At 41.1% G+C, this 22,930-nt stretch overlaps 1 protein-coding gene across 1 annotated transcript in view; it reads left to right on the top strand.

Annotated features, from left to right (window-relative positions):
- Nucleotides 1–22,930, top strand: part of UBR4 (ubiquitin protein ligase E3 component n-recognin 4) — a 144,202-nt gene that overhangs the window by 20,958 nt on the left and 100,314 nt on the right. The window contains exons 12-29 of the mRNA XM_037730827.1: nt 1,816–1,915; nt 2,054–2,191; nt 3,014–3,131; nt 4,009–4,196; nt 5,151–5,310; nt 5,430–5,515; nt 10,652–10,821; nt 12,679–12,961; nt 13,679–13,814; nt 15,325–15,404; nt 15,886–16,014; nt 16,696–16,878; nt 17,027–17,152; nt 17,240–17,469; nt 19,336–19,457; nt 20,616–20,713; nt 21,659–21,816; nt 22,587–22,796. Of these exons, the coding sequence (XP_037586755.1) occupies nt 1,816–1,915; nt 2,054–2,191; nt 3,014–3,131; nt 4,009–4,196; nt 5,151–5,310; nt 5,430–5,515; nt 10,652–10,821; nt 12,679–12,961; nt 13,679–13,814; nt 15,325–15,404; nt 15,886–16,014; nt 16,696–16,878; nt 17,027–17,152; nt 17,240–17,469; nt 19,336–19,457; nt 20,616–20,713; nt 21,659–21,816; nt 22,587–22,796 (2,715 nt within the window). The remainder of the gene's footprint in view (nt 1–1,815; nt 1,916–2,053; nt 2,192–3,013; nt 3,132–4,008; nt 4,197–5,150; nt 5,311–5,429; nt 5,516–10,651; nt 10,822–12,678; nt 12,962–13,678; nt 13,815–15,324; nt 15,405–15,885; nt 16,015–16,695; nt 16,879–17,026; nt 17,153–17,239; nt 17,470–19,335; nt 19,458–20,615; nt 20,714–21,658; nt 21,817–22,586; nt 22,797–22,930) is intronic.

Below are 22,930 nucleotides of genomic sequence, written 5' to 3'. Positions count from 1 at the left end.
TTCTTTTTTCTTTTTTTGAGATGGAGTTTTGCTCTTGTTACCCAGGCTGGAGTGCAATGGCGCGATCTCGGCTCACCTCAACCTCTGCCTCCTGGGTTCAAGCAATCTGCAATAGCCTCCCGAGTAGCTGGGACTACAGGCATGCGCTACCATGCCCAGCTAATTTTTGTATTTTTAGTAGAGACGGGGTTTCACCATGTTGACCCGATGGTCTCTATCTCTTGACCTTGTGATCCACCCGCCTCTGCCTCCCAAAGTGCTGGGATTATAGGCGTGAACCACTGCGCCCGGCCTTCATTTGTGTTTTTTTTGTGTGTGTGTGTGTGAACTACCTTATGTCCTTTGCCGTGGTTTTCTCTTTGGTATTTGTCATTTTCTTTTTAATTTTTTAATTATTATTTTTACAGAGATAGATTCTCACTTTGTCTCCTAGGCTAGAGTGCAATGTTATGATCATTGCTCACGGTAACCTTGAACTTCTGGGCTCTGGTGATCCTCCCACCTCAGCCTCCTAAGCAGCTAGGACTACAGGTCTGCACCACCATGCCCAGCTAATTTTTAAAATTTTCTGTGTTGACTAGGCTGGTCCCGAACTCTTGGCCTCAAGCAATCTTCCTGCCTTGGCCCCACAAAATGCTGGGATAAAGGTGTGAGCCACTGCATCTGACCTGTGTTTGTTCCTTTTTCTTTTTGATTTATATGAGCTTGCAAATTAGATACATTAACCCTTTGTTTTGTGGACATTTTGAACAGGAGGAAAACACTTCACTCAAATGTAATTTTCTTTTCTATTTTTTTTTTTTTTTTGAGACACGGACTCACTCTTATTGTCCAGGCTGGAGTGCAGTAGTATGAATACATGAACACAGTTCACTGCAGCCTCTACCTCCTGGCTCAAGTGATCCTTCTGCCTCAGCCTCTTGGGTAGCTGACACCACAGGTGTGCGCCACCATGCCTGGCCAAGTTTTTAATATTTTGTAGAGATGGGTGGGGTCTTGCCATGTCGCCCAGGTTGGTCTTAAACTTCTGGGCTCAAGTGATTCTCCCACCCTGGTCTCTCAAAATGCTAGGATTATAGGCATGAGCCACTGCTCCTGGCCTCTCTTTTTATTCTCTTAGATTTGTTTCCAGATATTTTATAGAAATTGGCCATTTTAACCTTTTTCTTTTCAAAATAATGATTCTTTAGCACTTCGATGTACATTTAAAAGTCAGCGTCTTTGCATGACCTGTTAGCTTTGAATTGATTGTTTAAATTCTAAAAATTTTTGGATTTGGGAGTTTCTTCTATTCCAGGAGGTTTTACTTATTTATTTATTTGTCTTTTTGTTTTGAGACAGGGTCTTGTTCTGTCATCCAGGTTGAAGTGCAGTGGCACACCTCAGCCTCCCAAGTAGCTGGGGCTATAGGTACATGCCACCACACCCAGCTAACTTTTTAATTTTTCTGTAAAGACAGGGTCTCCCTCCCTAGGTTGCCCAGGCTGGTCTCAAATTTCTGGGCTCAAGTGATTCTCTCATCTTGGGCTCTAAAAGTGTTGAGATTTAAGATGTGAGCCACCATGCCTAGCCTAGTCCAGGAGTTCTTAACCTGAAGCCTTGCAGATCCTTAGGCCATCTGTGGATGGGGTTCAAGGAGATTGTGAACTTCAGGAATTATATACAAATGTATGTATATATAATTTATTTTCTGAAGAAAGGTCCACAGAGTCTCAAAGGGGTCTAAGACCCCAAAATGTCAAGATCTACTGTTTCAGAGGTTGTGATTTATTGTTAATTATTTTAAGGTTTGCGTTTTCCTTTTTCTTTGTGTAGGCATCAGGGATTTGGGGTACTCTCAGTAATATTGGCAAACCATGCCATCAAACTGCTAACGTCTCTCTTTCAAGACCTACAAGTGGAGGCCCTTCACAAGGTGAGGAGGTTATACTCATGGTAATCAGCATATTGATTACTGGATCCACTTCTGGCCAAGCTAGCTTGATCCGTCAACTCAGGTTGTTTTTCTGGCTGAGTGGTATCATTAATTTTCCTTTGATATTGTTGCCTTCAGGGTTGGGAGACAGATGGACCTCCTGCAGCCCTGAATATTATGGCTCAGAGCACCTCCATACAGAGGATTCAACGGCTGATTGACTCTGTCCCACTGATGAACCTACTCTTGACGTTACTTTCAACTTCCTACAGAAAGGTGAGTGGGAGTCAAGCCACTGATAATTTGGAAGAATGTCTTATAATTGTGTGTATATGTACATATACACACAATTATATATACATTATGTGTGTGTGTTTGTGTGTAACCTTCTTGAAATGAATAAGACTGACTATACACCATGACCTTTATAGACCCAAAGTTGTGGTAATGGTGTTGAAGATATTCTTTTTTCTTTTTTTTTGAGACAGAGTCTTGCTCTGTTACCCAGGCTGGAGTACAGTGGCGCAATCTCGGCTCACTGCAGCTTCTGCGTCCTGGGTTCAAGCAATTCTCCTCCCTCAGCCTCCCGAGTAGCGGGTCCTGCAGCTGCATGCCACCACGCCCAGCTAATTTTTTGTATTTTTAGTAGAGACGGGTTTTTACCATGTTGGCCAGGATGGTCTTGATCTCCTGACCTCATGATCCACTCGCCTTGGGCTCCCAAAGTGCTGGATTACAGGCATCAGCCACTGCACCCGGCCAGAAGTGAGAATTCTTAACTGGTTGGATCTGTCCAAACATTTGAATTAGTTGTTGATTATCAATGTTGTGATACACGTGGCTACGTGGTGATTTGTGATGATTGGCATACTGAAGCAGAAGCATAGAGGACACTATAGTAACACTCTGTTTTTCAATTCTTGTCCACATCTCTGGTTAGTAGTGTTTTTGTGGGATAAAGTGATGAAAGTCCTTAAGGGAGCCATTAAGAGGCATACTTCTTAGATTTAGAAAAAATAGTGAGATATGAAGAAAGTTTTTATGTGGTGAATGAGATTAAGTAGGATAGCTCTGGTTTTGTAATTGTCATTTTCCTAGGCATGTGTCCTGCAGCGGCAGAGGAAGGGCTCCATGAGCAGTGATGCCAGTGCCTCTACTGACTCCAATACTTACTATGAGGATGATTTCAGTAGCACGGAGGAGGACAGCAGCCAAGGTAGAGGCCACTCTTTTCTCTCTCCCCGAGATAAGCTATAGAGTGCAACAGGAGTCTTCTCAGCAGGCTCTTGTAGTTTCCTGAACAAACAAAAGCTTCCATTTTGTTTTCACCTGCTCAGCCTGGACCTTGGTTTTATGTGCACTCAAAGATGACGTGTTATTTAAGAGTAAGTTGAGCTATTGAGGAATGAATGATGGACACAACTTTCAGCCAAGCCCGGGTTACTTTCCATTCCTTTTCCTCCAAAATCAGAAAACATCTCAATTGTTGCATATTTCTTCTTGTGTTGGCTTATCTGGTGACCTCTGCTCTAAGCTTTCTCAGTGAAACTCAAAAGGTCACAAGTGAGGTGTTGGGTTTGGATGTTGTCATAGGCGTAGTTTAGGGAAGCTTGAGTAGAGAAACCTAATCCTGTGGTAGTGAACACACTGGCATGCCCTCCTGCCTTAGTTTGATGAGAGCGTGAATAAGGTAAGTACCTCAGATTCTTTCATAGTCAGGTTTGTGGGAGCAATGTGAAATACAGAGGGAGGTGTGATTCTTACATCCTGTGATTTATGGTTGATAAGGCAAGTATAAATTTGCTCTTGAAAATGTTTTACCAGCAAAATAATATGAAGTTGTTTCTCTTTCTTTGTTGGGCTCCTTAAAGAAAAAATAAATCAGTTTTATTGGGGTATAATTAACATGCAGTAAGGCGCTCTTATTTTATGTATGCATTTAGATGAGTTTTGATAAATATATGCAACCTTGTAACCACCATCACAATCAGGAGATTCTTGTGTTCCTTTTGACTTAAGCACTTTTAGGAAGCAGATGCACTAAAAACATTTTTTTAAAATTTATTTTTGTTACTTTCTCTTTTTCTATTCAGATGATGACAGTGAACCTATTTTGGGGCAATGGTTTGAGGAGACTATTTCTCCCAGTAAAGAGAAAGCAGCACCTCCACCCCCTCCCCCACCTCCTCCACTGGAAAGCTCTCCTCGGGTTAAAAGCCCTAGTAAGCAGACCTCTGGTGAGAAGGGCAACATTTTGGCGAGTCGTAAAGATCCTGAGTTGGTAAGAGTAGGTTTTTAAGGTTTAGGGGAAGTGAACATGGGGGGTCTAGGGGTATGAGAAGTAGATCATTTGAACTATTTTTAGGTTGAATAACTGTAATGTTTAAAGATATTTTTGCTTAGGACTTACATGTTGTGATTAAGTTTCATTAAATAACGTGTATGACTGTTACTGTTTCTCTACTAGCCTTTAGAATTGATCAGAAGTAGGCTTGAAACTTACTTCTATCGCTTAATGGCTTTGTGACCTTGGGCAAGAATCTGAATTTTTTCCAGCCTTGGTTTTGTCTCCTATCATATGAGTCATTGTACCTGTATCTACAAGTGTTGTGACATCTTAAAGAGAGACTATTTGTAAAGTGCTTAGCATAGGTCTGATACATCATAAGTGCCTGCTGTGGTTGAACTGTTGGTTCAGCCAGTATTGATTATCTAGTAAGTGTCAGTCCCCATTCTGATGATGTGAGTGAGTTAGATACAATTCTTGCCTTCATATAGCTTATAGCTAGTCAAGGATGTAGATGTAAAACATTTATACAATAATTCAATTTAATTTTAGTAGGGAAGTGAAGAGTCAGGAATTCTATATATGTGTAATCATTAATATAGGCTTCAGGATTGAATATATCAGTAATGAATTGGAGCTGGACAGAGGACTTTAGGAGAACAAAAGAATTGGGTCAGTCTAGTTGGAAATCCTGTTACAAAATGCACTATTTTATAACCTCTGTTATATTAAACTGGAATACCATTTTGTGTAACTGGTAGAGTTATATGGGAAAGACTCTCATAATTAAACTTAGGCCCATTGTAAGTGATTTAAAATCTGATTCTTTAATTCATTGTGTTTATTGCATGAGAACTATCAGGATATTTTATTTTCTCTTTGTAATCAGAGTTTGTAAACGCTGGGCTTATGACCCTGATGAGAGTTGTTTTTGTGTGTTCCTTTCAGTTCTTAGGTCTGGCTTCCAACATTTTGAACTTCATCACCTCTTCCATGTTGAACTCTCGGAACAATTTTATCCGAAACTATCTGAGTGTATCTCTTTCGGAACACCATATGGCCACCCTAGCCAGTATCATCAAGGAAGTAGACAAAGATGGACTCAAGGGTCAGTAGACAAGATATGTGCCTGGTGGATTTTTCTTCTCATGGAGTTTGGCTCTTGGCAGGGAGGTGTGATGCATTCAATAACCACTTAAATAATTGGCTTTTCTACTTGTTTTCAAGGTTCATCAGATGAAGAGTTTGCCGCAGCTCTCTATCACTTCAACCACTCTCTGGTAACCTCTGACCTTCAGTCACCTAACCTGCAGGTTGGTGTGTGCTGTGACCATCTAGACAAGAGCTCATTACACCAGCTTCCATAGGCTATAGCTCCAGTTGTTTTTTTGTTTGTTTTTTGAGATGGAGTCTTGCTCTGTCTCCCAAGCTGGAGTGCAGTGACGTGATCTCGGCTTGCTGCAACCTCCATCTCCTAGGTTCAATTCTTCTGCCTCAGCCTCCCAAGTAGCTGGGATTACAGGCGCGTGCCACCATACCTGGCTAATTTTTGTATTTTATGCAGAGATGGGGTTTCACAATGTTGGCCAGGCTGGTCTTGAACTCCTGATCTCAAATGATCCACCTGCCTTGGCCTCCCAAAGTGCTGGGATTGCAAGCGTGAACCACTGCCCCTGGCCTGTAGCTCCAATTGTTAAGGAACAGTTTGCCATTAAATCCCCTCCCTGGAAAGAGCATTGAGAGGTGATTCTAGTATGTCCCTGTGTCTTATATTTGGGATCATTTCGAGGAAAAAAAAAAAAAAAAAAAATGTGTCCTTTATCCTAAGTTAGTAAGCTTAAAGAAAAGGAAAACCCACAAAAACAAACAGAAACTCCTGATGATTATGTTAGCAGAAAAGTAGACAAATACACAAGCAGGCAATTTATATAAAAAGAATTATAAGTGGTCAATAAACAGAGGAAAAATGTTTAGCATCCTTAGTAATTGAAGAAACACAAGTTAAACTTTGGTTTTAAAAGAATCCGTCAAATTATAGGAGATAGATGCTCTCATATACATTTGTACTTGCAAACCCACCACCAGAACAAAATCTAGGACGTTGATTGTAAACTTCCAGTCTTAACGGTTCTCTCCCCACTGAAGTAGCTGTTGTCTTGACTCCTAAATCTCAAGTTCCTGATGTCCTTAGTCATGTATTTATATATATGTGTATCTACATATATAATCCATATCCCTTACATTTAAAAAACCTTTTACAAATTGCTTGTAGTTTTTTTTTTTTTTTTTGAGACAGAGTCTCACTCCGTCACCAGGCGCGAGGCTGGAGTACAGTGGCACGACCTCGGCTCACTGCAACCTCCGCCTCCCAGGTTCGAGCAATTCTCCTGCGTCAGCCTCCTGAGTAGCTAGGACTACAGGTGTGCACTACCACGCCCAGCTAATTTTTTTGTATTTTTAGTAGAGACGGTGTTTCACCATGTTGGCCAGGATGGTCTCGATCTCCCGACCTTGTGATCTGCCTGCCTCGGCCTCCCAAAGTGCTGGGATTACAGGCGTGAGCCACCATGCCCGGCCTGCTTGTAGTTTTATAGTAAATGACATCAAGCTCTATGTAGTCTTTTCAGGCTCTTTTTTTCATATATTATGATATAGTACTATACTGCCAAGATTCATCTATATTGTTATTTATTTCTGTAGTTGTTGTTTGGACTACTCTATGATATTTCACTATGTTTGTGACTCAGAGCCACAGTGAGATACTACTTCACTAATACCCATTAGGTGTAAGTGAACAAATGTAATCCATCCATACAATGACTGTTACACAGCCTTCAGAAGGAAAGAAAGTCTGACTCATGCTATGATATGGATGAACCTTAAAGGCATAATACTAAATGCCTTTTAGTATTTAGGCATAAATACTAAATACACTAGCTGGGCATGGTGGCATACACACATAGTCCCAAAAGGCTGAGGGCAAGAGTAAGGCTTCAACCCAGAGTTCAAGACCAGCTTGGGAGATACGGTAAGATCCTCACCTCTAAAAATAAATAAATGAATAAAACAAAAATCCAACCTCCCTTACCCCCAAACCAACCCTCCTTCCTGACTTTCCTGCCTCTATTAATGACAATAGCATCCTTCTAGTCTCGTATGAGTTTTAAACCCAGGCAATATCCAAGACTCCTTCCTTTCCATGCTCTTCACCCCATTCAAATAATGGCCCATGATCTCTGCAAAATGTCCTACACCGTATCTCCCTCCTTTTTCATGATCTCACACTAATTCAAGTTATGTTTATTTCTTCAGTGTCCATAATAGTACCTGGCACATAGTAGGTTCTCAATAAGTATTTATTGAACAAATGAACCAAGAGACTGCAATAATATTAAATAATAATACAATCATAAAGACAGTTAAGATTTACTAGTTACTAGTACTAGGTACCAAGCACTATTTTTGTTTTATTTGTCTTGTATGGTAAAATATGGTAACATAAAATTTACCATTTCAACCACTTTTGCATGAACAGTTCTGTGGCATTAAGTACATATACATTATTCTGCAGCCCTTACTACTATCCACGTCCAAAACGTTTTCATCTTTCCCAAGTGAAACACTTCACACACTCAACACCAAGTCCCCATTTTCCCCTCCTCCCTGCCCCAGGCATCCACCATTCTACATTCTGTCTCTATGAATTTGACTACCTAAGTCCCTCATAAGTGGAACCATACAGGGTTGTACTTGTGCTTTGGTGACTAGCAAGTTGCTAGTTTTTTTTTTTTTTTTTTTTTTTTAAGAGATGGCGTTTCACTATGTTGCCCACACTGCTCTAACTCCTGACCCAAGTGATCTTCTTCCCACCTCAGTCTCGGGTATAGCTGGGACTGTAGGTGTGAGACATTGCTTGGCCTAAGGTTTCAGTTTAATGATGATGAAGTTTTGGGTGCCAGTGTCTAGAATATAGTTGGGAATGTGAGTCTGAAATTCAGGAATTAAATTGGGACAGTTTTTGAAGTAATGAGAAACAGTGAGACTAGCAAGAGAGCTGAAGGCTGAGGCTGAACCCTCAGAAATGCCAGTATGAAAGAGGAGTGGAGGGCTGGGCATGGTGGCTCATGCCTGTAATCCCAGCACTTTGGGGAGGCCGAGGCGGGTGAATCACGAGGTCAAGAGATACAGAGCATCCTGGCCAACATGGTGAAACCCTGTGTCTACTAAAAATACAAAAATTAGCTGGGCATGGTGGTATGCACTTGTAGTTCCAACTACTTGGGAGGCTGAGGCAGGAGAATTGCTTGAACCTAGGAGGTAGAGGTTTCATTGAGCTGAGATTGTGCCACTGCGCTTCAGCCTGGGCAACAGAGCGAGACTCCGTCTCAAAAAAAAACAAACAAAAAAAGGTCAAGTGTGGTGGCTCACTCCTATAACCACAGCACTTTGGAAGGCCAAGGTGGGCAGATCACCTTAGGTCAGGAGTTCATGACCAGCCTGACCAACATGGTGAAACCTTGTCCGTACTAAAAATACAAGATTAGCTGGGCATGGTGGCACATGCCTGTAAACCTACCTACTTGGGAGGCTGAGGCAGGAGAATTGCTTGAACCCGGGAGGCAGAGGTTGTGGTGAGCCGAGATTGCACCATTGCACTCCAGCCTAGGCAAAAAGAGTGAAACTCCATCTCAAAAAGAAGAAGGAGGAGTGGAGGAAGGAAGGGCTTAGCCAGAGTTCTGCTGCTAGATGGACTGTGGTGCAGTTTGACTTTTTAAAGAGTCAGTTACCTTACTTAAAGCTGAGAAGGAAGGATGGGAGTGGGAGGGAAAGACCAGGTTCCTGTGGAATGTTCGCTCATTTTTGTGGCTCTGGGGCCTGAAAAACTGACACAAAGATGAAAAACAAAAGCTTTAAAAAAAGCGTTAAAAAGCAGCATAAATATATGTTACTTATCCCTATTTATGGCTAGATATGCCCCTTGATTTGAACATTTAGATTTTTCCATTATTAGAATTGTGCTACAATTATTATTAGTATTATTAGTATTTTTCTTGTACCTCAGGAAGATTTATTTTTTTAAATTGTTTCACTGAACTTAGGGATTGAGAAATTGTTTATGTCTGTGTTGAGCACAGTAGTTAAGAACATGGGTATAGAGGCCGGGCACTGTGGCACTTTGGGAGGCTAAGGCAGCGGATCACTTGAGGCCAGAAGTTTAATGCAAACCTGGCCAATGAGGTAAAACCCTGTCTCTAGTAAAAATAAAAAAATTAGCCAGGCATGGTGGCACATGCCTGTAATCCCAGCTACGTAGTAGGCTGAGACACAAGAATCGCTTGCACCTGGGAGGTGGAGGTTGCAGTGAGCTGAGATTGCACAGTTGCATTTCAGCCTGGGTGACTGAGTGAGATTCTATCTCACACACACAAAAAAAGAACATGATTTTAGAGATAAACCTGAGTTTACCACTTAGAGACCTTAAAACTTTGGTCATGTTCTTTGTCTTCCCTCATCAGTGACAAGGAGCACATAGTACTTCGTGTCACATCCAAGGAGCACATGATACTTCCTGCCTGGCACATCCAGTGTGACAACAGTATATGCTCTGTGCTTAGCTCAACATATGGTAACTGCCCAGTGCACGGAAACTGCTCTTGAGGCCAGCGACATTTTGCGTAACATTCATTTCCGAGGAAGGGTCCTTGAGCATGTAGTATAAGAATATAATTTAATTTGGCAGACTTAGAAATGTATACTACATCCTATAGTAACGATGCTTTGTGTCTTCTGAAGCCAAATGAGAAAGCAGGCATCTGTCTGGTTTTACGTTGGCGTCTTGCTCAGTTTGTGTGTGTGTGTTTAAGAAGATAATTTGCAGCTTAATTAACTGAGCTGAAAATTAATTCTCATGCGAAAGACATGCTGCACGTGGAGGTAAAGAACAGCCTTGATGAGTTCTAGGTGCCTAGAGATCTCACAGGCTCTGCTCATACTGCCAGTGCAAGTTGTCAGATCTATAAGTTGTTGGATCTTCCCCTTTTGGGTGTTATTTGTATTATGTAACTGATTATGAAAGTAAAACTATTAGCTGTTATAGTTGTTCAAGAAGTTTGCTTTCAAAGGCAACAACTTTTCATATTTTGTCCATTTACAAAATTATCCTGATTCTGCTCATCTCAGTGCCTTTTTCCTTTTTCAGTAGCCCATAACTGACACTCGTTAAGTGTAGATGTTAATTAGGATAGATCAGTAAGTTTTCATTCATGTTTTTCTCATTTGTTGACCTAAATGATCTTTATCCAGACTATTCCAAAATCTGAATTTCTAGGTCCTTTCTTTAAAATACTGTGTCCAATATTAAAACAAACAAACTTTTGAGAACGTGAGTAACCTTTTGACTTTATCACACGTCTGTTTCCTGATGGTCTCTTCCATATCTTTCTTGTCAGAACACACTGTTGCAGCAGCTGGGAGTGGCTCCTTTTTCTGAGGGCCCTTGGCCCTTGTACATTCACCCTCAAAGCCTCTCTGTGCTTTCACGCCTCCTGCTCATCTGGCAACATAAAGCCAGTGCTCAAGGTGACCCTGACGTCCCTGAATGCCTTAAAGTTTGGGACAGGTAAGATGCCTCCAAGAGAAGGCCTATAGAGAAGGGAGAAGGTTATTTCCTTTTTTATTTGTTTGACTTCTTTGTAGTTAATCTGTGGCTTTGAGGCGTTGCTGTAATGTTTAGAGTGGGGAGGGTAGAAGAGGGATGGAGTTGGAATGGGCTGTTAAAAAAACAAGTATGTCAACTTTGGTCTGGAAATAAAGTCTTCCTGCAGCACATGGGGGATTTGGTTATAATCATTAGATGGAACCACAATCTTGAACAGAACCAATTTTATCCTGACCTGTTTTTTTGAAAGACAAGCAGGGAAGCCAACTCTGTCCTTGGTTATTTTGCTTTCAGCATGAAACCACTTAGAGGAACTTGCAGTCCTTTTTGGACAAATTTTAAAGAATTTTTTTCCTTGGGGGAAGCTCAGATTAATCATCTAAATCCTCTTTAGATGGACCTATATTTGCCATTTTTGTTTACATGGTTAGAAGTCTTCAAAGCAGTTTGTTTTCCTAAAAGGCTTTGCTTTCTGTTCCCCATTCTAGGATCAAATAGCCCTAATGCTGGATTTGAGAAATAATAAACCTCCTTGAATGCCAAAGACCCACTGTATTTTTCCTGGTGGAATCTTACAAAAAGGCTGAGAGGATAGGGGAGTGCAATGAGGGAAACACTTATTAAAACACAAATCTCTTTCCTAATAGCCAAAGGCAGTGGAAACAGTTGGCTACATTCATTCCTTTTTTGCATAAAAGGTCTTCTGACAAGTTCTCTGAATAGTATAATTTCTTTTTTATTACTTTATAGTCTGCTATTTTTGACTATTATCATGCAGTGATTTTTAACCTGTAATGTGCACTCTCAAAACTAAAATTAAATGATGGAATCAAAGTAGGGGAAAAGTAATTGAATTGGTTCTACCTGTCCAGGTTTATTAATCAGAAAGGAATAATAGCAACATCTTTGTGGGAGCTTGTAGTACTTTTCATTGTCACAAATGGCAGGGTGGGCATTACACTTCTGTGGCCACAGTTGAGAGAGCTGAAGAGCTCTTGAAAATGTTTTTGTGGCTGGGCGTAGTGGCTCATGCCTGTAATCCCAGCATTTTGGGATACTGAGGCAGGTGGATCACTTGAGATCAGGGTTCCAGACTAGCCTGGCCAACATGGTGAAACCCCGTCTCTGCTTAAAATACAAAAATTAGCTAGGTGTGGTGGTGCATACCTGTAATCCTAGCTACTCTGGAGGCTGAGGCAGGATAATTGCTTGAAACTGGGAGGCAGAGGTTGCAATGAGTCCAGATCATGCCACTGCATGCCAGCCTGGGTGACAGAGTGAGCCTTTGTCTCCTGAAGAAAAGGAAAATATTTTTGTGGCTGAATTTGATATTTTTGTCTTTTTGAGACAGGGCCTTGCTCTGTTGTTCAGGGTGAAGTGTTGTGGCACAGTCATGGCTCTCTGTAGCCTTGACCTCCCGGGGTCAAGCAATTCTCCCACCTTGGCCTCCGGGAGCTAGGACTACAGATGTACACCAGCATGCCCAGCTACTTTTTTAAGTTTTTGTGCAGACAAGGTTTTGCTTTGTTTCCTAGTCTGGTCTTGAACTCCTGGCTTGCCTCAAGCAGTCCTCCCCTCGACCTCCCAAAGTGTTGGGATTATAGACTGAGCCACTGTGCCTGGCTGGCCATGTCTGACTTTTTTTTAGCCAAAATTTAGCTTCTGTCTTTTCTTTTCCATTTATCCTTTCTTTCTTCCTTAATTTGGTACCTTAATGCCTGGTTTTAGGAAATTTAACTCTTCTAGTGCTTGACATTATAACTTGGGGGATGCTTTGACTTTTTCTCACCAGACATAGTCATCTTTTCTCTGTGGTAGGTTTTTGTCTACAATGAAGCAGAATGCCCTGCAAGGTGTGGTACCCAATGAGACAGAAGATTTGAATGTGGAACACCTGCAGCTGCTCCTCCTCATTTTCCACAACTTCACTGAGACAGGCCGGCGGGCCATATTGACGCTTTTTGTCCAGATCATCCAGGAGTTGAGTGTTAACATGGATGTTCAGATGCGCTCCGTGCCACTCATCTTGGCTCGCCTCCTTCTCATCTTTGATTATCTGCTTCATCAGTACTCCAAAGCCCCTGTGTATCTGTTTGAGCAGGTACAGACCAACACATTCTTTTTTGCTTTGCCATTATACAGAGTTTTGTTCTTCTCAGTGGTTACCATGATCCACAGCCCAGATGACCTGCTCACTTTAGGTTTTAGGTGTTGGTAGGTTGATGGGTAGGATTAGGAGAACCACTGAGACTTGTACTTTGTGTTTAGCCTGAAGTGATTAATGTAGATTACTTGATTTGATGCATCTGTTAAAACTGGGATGTAGGCTGTGTTCACAGGCATTCTTCCACAAATTACCCTGTTGTACCTGTGTCTGATGCAGTGCCGTGAGCATCAGCCCTCAATGAGTATTAGTGGTTGAATGACAGTCAAGTAGTAAATGTTATGGATTGTTAAATTCTTTTGTTATTAAGATCCAAAACGAGGATAAGGGGATTTGTTCAGATTGTGTGCAGCATTTCTTAAAATGTTTCAATGAGTACCATTCTCTTTATGTTCCATCAAAAAATGCATTCCAAAAGTAGTCACAGAAAAATATTTAAATTTTTATTTGGTTTGTGAGTTTCCCAGGCTTTGGTATACCAAGCTATTATGCCTGAGTGAAAAACTGAATGGTGCCCAATGAGACAGCAGATTTGAATGTAGAACACCCACCTTCAGATTACCAAGATTCAATGTACTGAGCTATTATCATGCCTAAGTGAAAACCTGAATGGTGACTATGTATCTTTTAATTTCAGTATTTGTGTTTTAAAAGGTACAGCATAACCTGCTAAGTCCTCCTTTTGGGTGGGCAAGTGGATCCCAGGACAGCAACAGCCGCCGGGTGACCACTCCTCTCTATCATGGGTTCAAAGAAGTAGAGGAAAACTGGTCTAAACATTTCTCATCAGGTCAGAAAGAAGACTGTCAGTAAGAAACTGACTTACTGATTCTCATTGGCGGGATTGAATTTGAAGCTTAGAGACTCTTGGAGGATCTTTGGTCATTTGCTTTAGTGTAATCCCTGTGGGTGGCAAATCACCTATAGATTAAAACATTTCAGAAATGGACTCCCACATAGCCTACATTTATACTTTTTTTAAAAAATTGAGGCCAGGCACTGGGGGTCATGCCTATAATCCCAGCACCTTGGGAGGCAAAGGTGGGCGGATCATTTGAGGTCAGGAGTCCGAGACCAGCCTGGCCAACATGGTGAAACCCTATCTCTAGTTAAAAAAAAATAAAAAACTTTTAGCCAGGTTGTGGTGCATGCCTGTAATCCAGCTACTTGAGTGGCTGAGGCAGGAGAATCACTTGAACCAGGGAAGTGGAAGTTGCAGTGAGCCGAGATTTCACCACTGCACTCCAGCCTGGGTGTCAGAATGAGACTCTGACTCAAGGGGAAAACAAAATTGAGGCCGAGCATGGTGGCTCATGCCTATAATCCCAGCCCTTTGGGAGGCCAAAGTGGGAGGATCGCTTGAACCCAGGCATTTGAGACCAGCCTGGGCAACATAGATCCTGTCTACCAAAAAATCATTTAATAAGTAGCCGGGCATGGTGGCACATGCCTGTGGTCCCAGGTACTTGAGAGGATTGCTTGAGCTTGGGAGGTTGAGGCTGCAGTGAGCTGTGATCACGCCACTGTACGCCATCCTGGCTGACAAAATAAGACCCCTGTTTCAAAAAAATAAAAAATAAATCGAGACACAAAAATTCGGAATCCTGGTGTCTGGCTATAGGGTACAATATATGGATTCTTGGCACTCTGTGTGATTAATTTTTCTTATTTTCTGTTAGAGTTGTGGTTCTAATGTACAACTAAATTTCCTTTTGGTTCTTGGTGGCATGCTGGTCTGAAACGAATGTGAACATGAGATTATGTCTAGTGTTTTTCTCATACAGCAAGTGTCTGTTCTTTGGATGAGTTATTTCTTGTGTTCATTTTTAGTATGTGTTTCCACTTATGCTAAGGAGTATTAGTTGTTAAGTGTATTTTGTAGAAACTTTCGTGTAGCCTTAGTATGAGGTTACTGTTATCTCTTACTGTTTGATGTTAGGGAAATAGCATGTAAGTTTAATGTGTTCAGACATTTGATTATAGAGCATCTTATTTAACTCTTAAGAGCAATGGTTCTCAATGGGTGATTTTGCCCCCTCCCCCCAGGACTTTTGGCAACGTCTAAAATATTTTTGGTTGTCACAGCTGGGGGTGCTACTGGCATTGAGTGGGTAGAGGCCAGGGCTGCTGTTAAATCTCCTGTAGTGCTCAGGATAGCCTCCCACAACAAACAGTTATCTGGCTCCAGATTTCAATATTGTTAAGGCTGGGAAACCTTGTTCTAAAGTATTTTCTGAGTTTTTACATTGTATACTAGTTAGGGTTAAGAATGAAACATTCTTTTAATTGTTACTTTTCAGATGCTGTCCCACAACCCAGATTCTACTGTGTCCTGTCCCCAGAAGCCTCAGAGGATGATTTGAATCGACTTGATTCTGTGGTACCAGGAATTTAAAAACTGCATTTTACATGTTGATTAAATGGTTTCCACCAGAATCAGCCTACTAGGGGGAAAGGGAATGACTTACTTTTTATAGTCAGGAAATGTGATCTATATTATGACATGAGCTCATTCTAATAGGAAATGTTACTTGGATTTATTTGTTGGGTGCACTTTTGCTGTGGGGGTTTTCCTTTCTGGGTTGGCACCTCTGACACCTGATTTTTGAAGATAATCTTTGTTAGCATTTTCACATGCAAGTATTTTAATGGACAAAAAATAATTGCCTTACTTTCTTATTCTAAAGCCTGCAGTTGTGTGCCCACAGTAGCTTGCAAACAGTGTAAGGTCCCAGAATGGGAATCTGCTCCAAGGAGAAATTAATGAATGTCGATCATGAGGATAAGCGATTGTACATAGGTGCAATGGGAAAAAATATTTTAGAAATGAAGAAATGATCGTCTTTCTTTCTTGATGTCAGGCATGTGATGTCCTTTTCTCCAAGCTTGTCAAGTATGATGAGCTTTATGCTGCACTGACAACCCTGCTTGCAGCTGGGTCCCAGCTTGATACAGTGAGGAGAAAGGAAAACAAGAATGTAACAGCCTTGGTAAGACCATGGAACCTTGAGAAGTCTTCGGGTTGTGTGTGATGATTGATCATTTCTATCAGAAATTTCCTTCTGAGATGTAATCAGTTTATTGAATATTGATTTGCAAAACTGACCGATACGTCAGTATTTCTAGGTTGTTTGGATAGCTATGTTCACCTTAAAGATAATTTTGTCAGTTTTGCATTTTTTTCGTTACCATTGAGAGAACTGTAATTTAAGAGTTAGTGGTCCCCCCCAAGTGCTTGAGGTCCTGTGAATACTGGTTGACGTGTGAAATTGAAAGCCTCACACTTGAGATGTTTCTGTGGCTCTGTTACTGCGTCTCTATACTTCTAGAAGCAATTTCAGGCCACAGAAAAGGACATCTGATTCCAGTCCTGCTAAACAGAGTATCCTGCCCTCTTTTGGTTAATTGGTAAATTATTGGGGAGCTGAAGTTGTCTCTGAATAGCCTTTTTGGTCTGAGGAACGTACAAAATGTGGAGCAAATTATATGTATGTGTGTTCTGCCACTCTCTAGGAAAGATCTGGAGAATGGGCTTGGGGGCCAAATCTCTGTTGAAAATCAGGACTCTACATAGTTCTGCTTTAAAAGTTGTATTTGGAGCAGTTCTTACTGTGAAAGAGATATTGAGGCAATACCAACTACTACCTGTATGCTCCTTTTTCTTTCTCCAGGAGGCCTGTGCCCTTCAGTATTACTTTTTGATATTGTGGAGGATCCTAGGAATTTTGCCACCGTCAAAGACTTACATTAACCAGCTATCGATGAACTCACCTGAGATGAGTGAATGTGACATCTTGCACACTCTGCGATGGTCTTCTCGGCTCCGGATCACCTCCTATGTCAACTGGATAAAGGTACCACCGCGGAACATAGAGCTTGCTGCTCAGAGTCTTCAAAGCCAAAGTGTTTTGTGTTTACTGGAGCTTTTAAATTTGAAGATACTGAAAGCTTAGATTCTGCCTATATTGATCTCCTAAACACTTTTTCTTGCTGTCCAAATAGGATCACCTTATCAAACAGGGAATGAAGGCTGAGCATGCTAGCTCACTCCTAGAGCTGGCATCCACTGCCAAATGTAGCTCAGTGAAATATGATGTTGAAATAGTGGAGGAATACTTCGCTCGACAGGTTTGTAGTATTGTAACCATAATGATAGAACTTGGCTTCTATCGTAGCCTTTTGCCACAACTAATTATATTTTGCATATTTTTAAAGATCTCATCCTTCTGTAGTATCGACTGTACCACCATCTTGCAGCTGCATGAAATTCCAAGTCTGCAGTCCATCTACACCCTTGATGCTGCCATCTCAAAGGTCCAGGTCTCTTTGGATGAGCATTTTTCTAAGATGGCTGCTGAGACCGATCCTCATAAGTCGTCTGAGATTACCAAGAACCTACTTCCAGCCACGCTACAACTCATTGACACCTACGCATCATTTACCAGGTGTGGTGACCTGCCTGCCCAGAGATGCACATGACTCTTCACTCTGCAGATCCACCAGTGACTCAGAATTTTATGTTTTTCCGTTTTGTCAGCTTAGGGGTTTTTCTCCATAGTATAATGCTTTCTTCTCTAGCATGAAGGGGTGCTTGATGAGGGAATTTTCAAATAGCGCAGGAAGAGTCAGGAGGAAGTTTAATGTCTATAATTCTTTAAATATTTTGTACCATTTGAGTTATGGGATACAAAGAAAGGTGATATAATTTTCCTAAACACTGTCATTTCTGTTATTAACTGAGTTAAATGCTCTTTATTATTATTAAAATAACTTTTTTTTTTGAGATAGAGTCTCGCTCTTATTGCCCAGGCTAGAGTGCAGTAGTGTGATCTCGGCTCAATGCAACCTCCACCTCCTGGGTTCAGGTGATTCTCCTGCCTCAGCCTCCTGAGTAGCTGGGATTACAGGCATATGCCATCACGCCATGGCTAATTTTTGTATTTTTGGTAGAGGTGGGGCTTCACCATGTTGGCCAGGCTGGTATCAAACTGCTCACCTTAGGTGATTCACCCACCTCAGCCTACCAAAGAGCTGGGATCACAGGCATGAGCCACCACACCCAGCCCTTAAATGCTCTTTAAATGTCAAGATATGTAGTTGGAGAAAAAAATTTCCAAATGATTTAGAAGTTATTTGAAATTCAGCTCTTTCTATAACAAAGACTGCAAATTGCATGCCCTGTAGACTTTGTCTGTTTGGTGTTTAAATATGTTAAAATTAATTTCACTATATAAAATTGGGAGATTATTCACAATTTCTAGATCTCTGGCTTTTCTTAAATTGGAAGAACTGGCAAAACTGGGTCTGACTTTCCAAACGACAGTAACAGAATGGAGCCGAGAATGAGTTCCCCTTGCAGCAGTTCTCACCGGGCTCTCTTAAGCTTATTTACTTTATCTTGTTCCTGTAGGATCTCAGTGTTCACTCCTGTTCTGTGGGGCTTTTTTTTTTTTTGGAAACGGAGTCTTGCTTTGTCACCTAGGCTGGAGTGCAGTGTCGCGAACTTGACTTACTGCAACCTCTGTCACCAGGGTTCAAGTGATTCTCCTCAGCCTCCCAAGTACCTGGGACAGGCGCGCACCACCACACTCGGCTAATTTTTGTATTTTCAGTAGACACGGGGTTTCTCCATGTTGACCATGCTGGTCTCAAAACTCCTGACCTCAGGTGATCCACCTGCCCCAGACTCCCAGAGTGCTGGGATTACAGTCTTGAGCCACCGTGTGCCCGGCTCTATGGGGCTTTAGGCTCCTTTAAAGGGGCCTGTTTGAGGCAAATTTTATGAACAAATGTATGTGGCTGCTATGTGCCAGGTACTTTTCTCGGTGCTAGGGTTATAGCAGTAGCCAAAGCCGACCACTAAGTCATTGCCCTCTGGAGATTAATAGGCTCTAATCTGGCCTATTAGGCCGGTGCTTTCCACACTGAACTATTAACATTCCTGGCCCGTAAGTTTGCAAAATGTTGGATAAACAGTTTGGTTTGTTTTGTTTTCTTTAAAAATATATAGTATTCAGAGCCTTTACATTGTCAATCTTCTGAGGTGGGGGAAGGGGGATGGATATAGTATTCACTGTTTCTCAGACTTGTCAGGAAGTCATGTTTTGGGAACATTTCAGAGGAGGGGACATTCTTTGGGAAACAATTACCCATTGGAATTCTTATGAGACCAGGAAGGAGCAGGCACTATCAACTATATTAAATAGATTAGGAAACTGAGATAGAGGATTTTCAGCCCGGCTAGGGTTAGTTTTTCCTAATTGGTGGGATTAGATTCCTATGGCTTTACTTTCCCCCTATTTTTCCCCCAGAGCCTATTTGCTGCAGAACTTTAATGAAGAGGGAACAACTGAGAAACCTTCCAAGGAGAAACTGCAAGGCTTTGCTGCCGTTTTGGCTATTGGCTCTAGTAGGTGCAAGGCAAATACTCTGGGTAAGTGAATGAATGTGCTTTTGGATAATATTATTACAACAGCTGCTATTGCTGATACTACTACTTCTCTCCCTTGCTGCCTATTGGCATTTACCATTTATTGGAGCCTTTTTGTGTATCAAGCATTTACATAGGTTTATCTGTTTTGATCTTCACAACAACCTTTACTGTTTAGAAACTTAGGCCTAGAGAAGTTATTTGTCCAAAATCCTGCATCTTGCAAGTGATGGAGCTGTGATTCAAACCAGGATCTGTTGGTTCCAAAGCATAAGACTATTTTACCTTTAGCACAGATCTCCCCTCCCCCTCCCCTTCCCCATCCCCGTCCCCTCCTCGGCCAGACTGGAATGCAGTGGCACTGTCACAGCTCACTGTAGCCTTGACCTCCTGTGTTCAAGCAGTCCCCCTGCTGCAGCCTCCCAAGCAGCTGGGACTGCAGGCATACACCACCTCACCAGATAATTTTTAAATTTTTTTGTAGAGATGAGGTCTTGTTATGTTGCCCAGGCTGGTGTTCTTTTCATTAAGAGGATAGGAAGATTAGCAAGCTAGCACTTTGTGCCTGGAAAATTCTCTTTGCTGGGTTAGGAATGATTTGGGAGAAATCTAGGGTGGAAAATCTAAGGGCTAGACTGGAGTTAAGTATAGTTCTTATCGTTTAAAATTTACAGCCATTTGTATTTTCCTTAATTTCAAGCTTTAAATATTCATTGAACATTGTACTGCTTCATTGAATGCTGCTCTTAATGTGTGTTATGATCCCTGTCCTTAAGATTTGTCTTAAAGAGAAAAGGTATCAAGAGAAAAGTGATACCTATTTATAGAAAGGAGAGCAGATGTTTAATGGTGATTTCAGTCTGACTTGCAATGAGTCACCCTCACTTCGCATCATATTTTCAGTTGTCTTCTTTACTTGTACTATTAGAAAGTGAATATCATAGGAAATGAAAACCTTACAATTGAGAGTGTTAGCTATTAAGCAATTAACTGGTTCTTGGACATAGTACTGCTATTAAAATATCCATTTAAGCTGTCTTACTAATTATTTTGACAGCCTGGGCTGTACTGTTTCTTTTTGCATTTGGGTTTGGCTTTTAACATGTTCTGTGTCATTCCCTCTTTGTTGTGATGATTTCTTGTCCTTTTTGTCACCTCCAGGTCCGACACTGGTTCAGAATTTACCATCGTCAGTGCAGGCTGTGTGTGAGTCCTGGAACAACATCAATACCAATGAATTTCCCAATATTGGATCCTGGGTGAGTTCCTGTCTGTTCCAGGGGTAGAAATCCTGAGTGCTAACCATCCTGTCTTTTGTTCCTGATTCTAAAGGAATTAGACTTAACCTAGCTATCAAAAGATCTTCATATACTGCAGTAGTATTGGCTATGACTGAATCAATAATCAATGCGTTTAATCACCTAATTGTTTCTCATATGTCCTTTTTGCTTAGAAGTTTGTGTTATCAGAAGACAAACCATTTTATTTATTTGAGCCTCAGTTTCTTCACCAGTTGAATATTGGGCTGTGACGATTCAATGTATTAAATGTTAAGTGTCTAGCATATTATCTAGCAAATGAATTCTCAATACATGTTAACTGTTTCCTTTGTAGGTTATATGTCAGGAACCTGCTCGTTTTTTTTTTTTTTTAACAGTTTTACGGGGTCACTTTTAGCTTCTCTAGGCTTTTAGATACTACCAAGTCTTCTGTCAGTTTGCTTCCTCTTTGTATGTCTTCTGCTCAGCTGGCCTCTATTAACCGATTATTCGCTTACTGAAGTTCTTTTGGAAAGCTAAATATTATAGCCTTGTTATCCCTGCCTTATGATCGTGACCTTTCTTTACACCACCCAGAGCTTTAGTAGAGACCAGATGCGTTGCAAAATCCAGTTCCTTCTCAGTCATTATCGACAAACAATAGTTTTACTTTAAATATAGTGCATTATATTATGTTCTAATCATTTGAAAGTGGTATTGAATATTTGTTGCATTTAACTGTTAACTTTGTACTAATTAAAATTTAACTATTTCCTTTTCCCCACCCCACTGTCCTTCCCAGGATGAATAACAGTGTATACTGAGTAGAGGCCATTGTTTACAAACCTCAGTGGGGTCTTAGTTTTTATCAGTTTTTTTTTTCATGTGAGAATTTTTTCCAGGGTAGATGGCCTATCCATTTACATCTGCTTTGCTTCCTTTCAGCGCAATGCCTTTGCCAATGACACCATCCCTTCAGAGAGTTATATCAGTGCAGTGCAGGCTGCACACTTGGGGACTCTCTGTAGCCAAAGTCTGCCGCTGGCTGCTTCCCTGAAGCACACCCTCCTCTCCCTGGTCAGGTTGACTGGAGATCTCATTGTGTGAGTACCTGCTACAGAGCCCCAGGGACCCTATGTCTGTATTTTATTGCGTTAAAGGGGGACAGTGAGAGTTTTTATAACTATATAGTAATGCTTTCTTGTATACTTCTTTAGCAAAAAGAACCTGTTGCTTTAAACTATGAGCACTTAGCTAGAATGATTTTTTAACTTAGAGCTGAAAGACAATAGAGTACCTCCTCTTCTCTGTGTATTTTTCAGAAAAGGCATGCTGGTTTTAAGCCATATTGCAATTTGGAGATGTCTTGGGTTTAACTTTTAAAATGATAGTGACAAATTATTTGATAATCTTTCTCCAGAATCATAGTGGGATAAATTCCACCATTGTAGGGACTAGACCAGGCCAATGGGGGGACTATTTTGTTTTCTTGTACATAGGTAACAAGTAAAGTCAGATATCATATTGCCCTAAAAGTGATCCAGGTTCCTGGGAGTTCTGGAAGGCTTGTCTGGGGTGGAATACTTGTTAATTTTCTTTGTTGAATATTATAAAACGCAGCTCAGTAATTTGATGTTTTAATAAATGGATTTTTCCAATAAAAATATTTGTTTCTGATATAATAATGAAAAAGAGGAATATGAAATTGTATGATTATACCTGTGTGTAAAATACCTATCATGGGAAAAAAGACGAATAAATGCCCTTGTGCAATCCCCTTCCCTTCTGGCAAATAGTTAAATTACCCTATCTTTGCTTTGCAGCTTTTTAGAGAAATGTAGTCACTAACTTAATTTCATATTCTTTGCTGAAGTTGGTCGGATGAGATGAACCCACCACAGGTAATTCGGACTCTGCTACCTCTTCTTTTGGAATCAAGCACTGAGAGTGTTGCTGAGATCAGTAGCAACTCCCTGGAACGCATCTTGGGCCCTGCTGAGTCTGATGAGTTCTTGGCGCGTGTTTATGAGAAGCTGATCACTGGTTGTTACAACATTCTGGCCAATCATGCGGATCCTAACAGGTGAGCCGGATGGAGAACAGTCAGGTTCCTGTAACCTACTGCTACTGTCAGTGAAATGTACCAACACTGCTGCCATTATGTAATCAATTAATAGCTTATTGTTTGTGTGTGTGTGTGTGTGTGTGTGTGTGTGT

Source organism: Cebus imitator, unplaced genomic scaffold, assembly GCF_001604975.1.
Source record: "Cebus imitator isolate Cc_AM_T3 unplaced genomic scaffold, Cebus_imitator-1.0 Scaffold15, whole genome shotgun sequence".
Taxonomy (NCBI): Eukaryota; Metazoa; Chordata; class Mammalia; order Primates; family Cebidae; genus Cebus; species Cebus imitator.
This window is presented reverse-complemented; position numbering and strand designations above follow the sequence as displayed.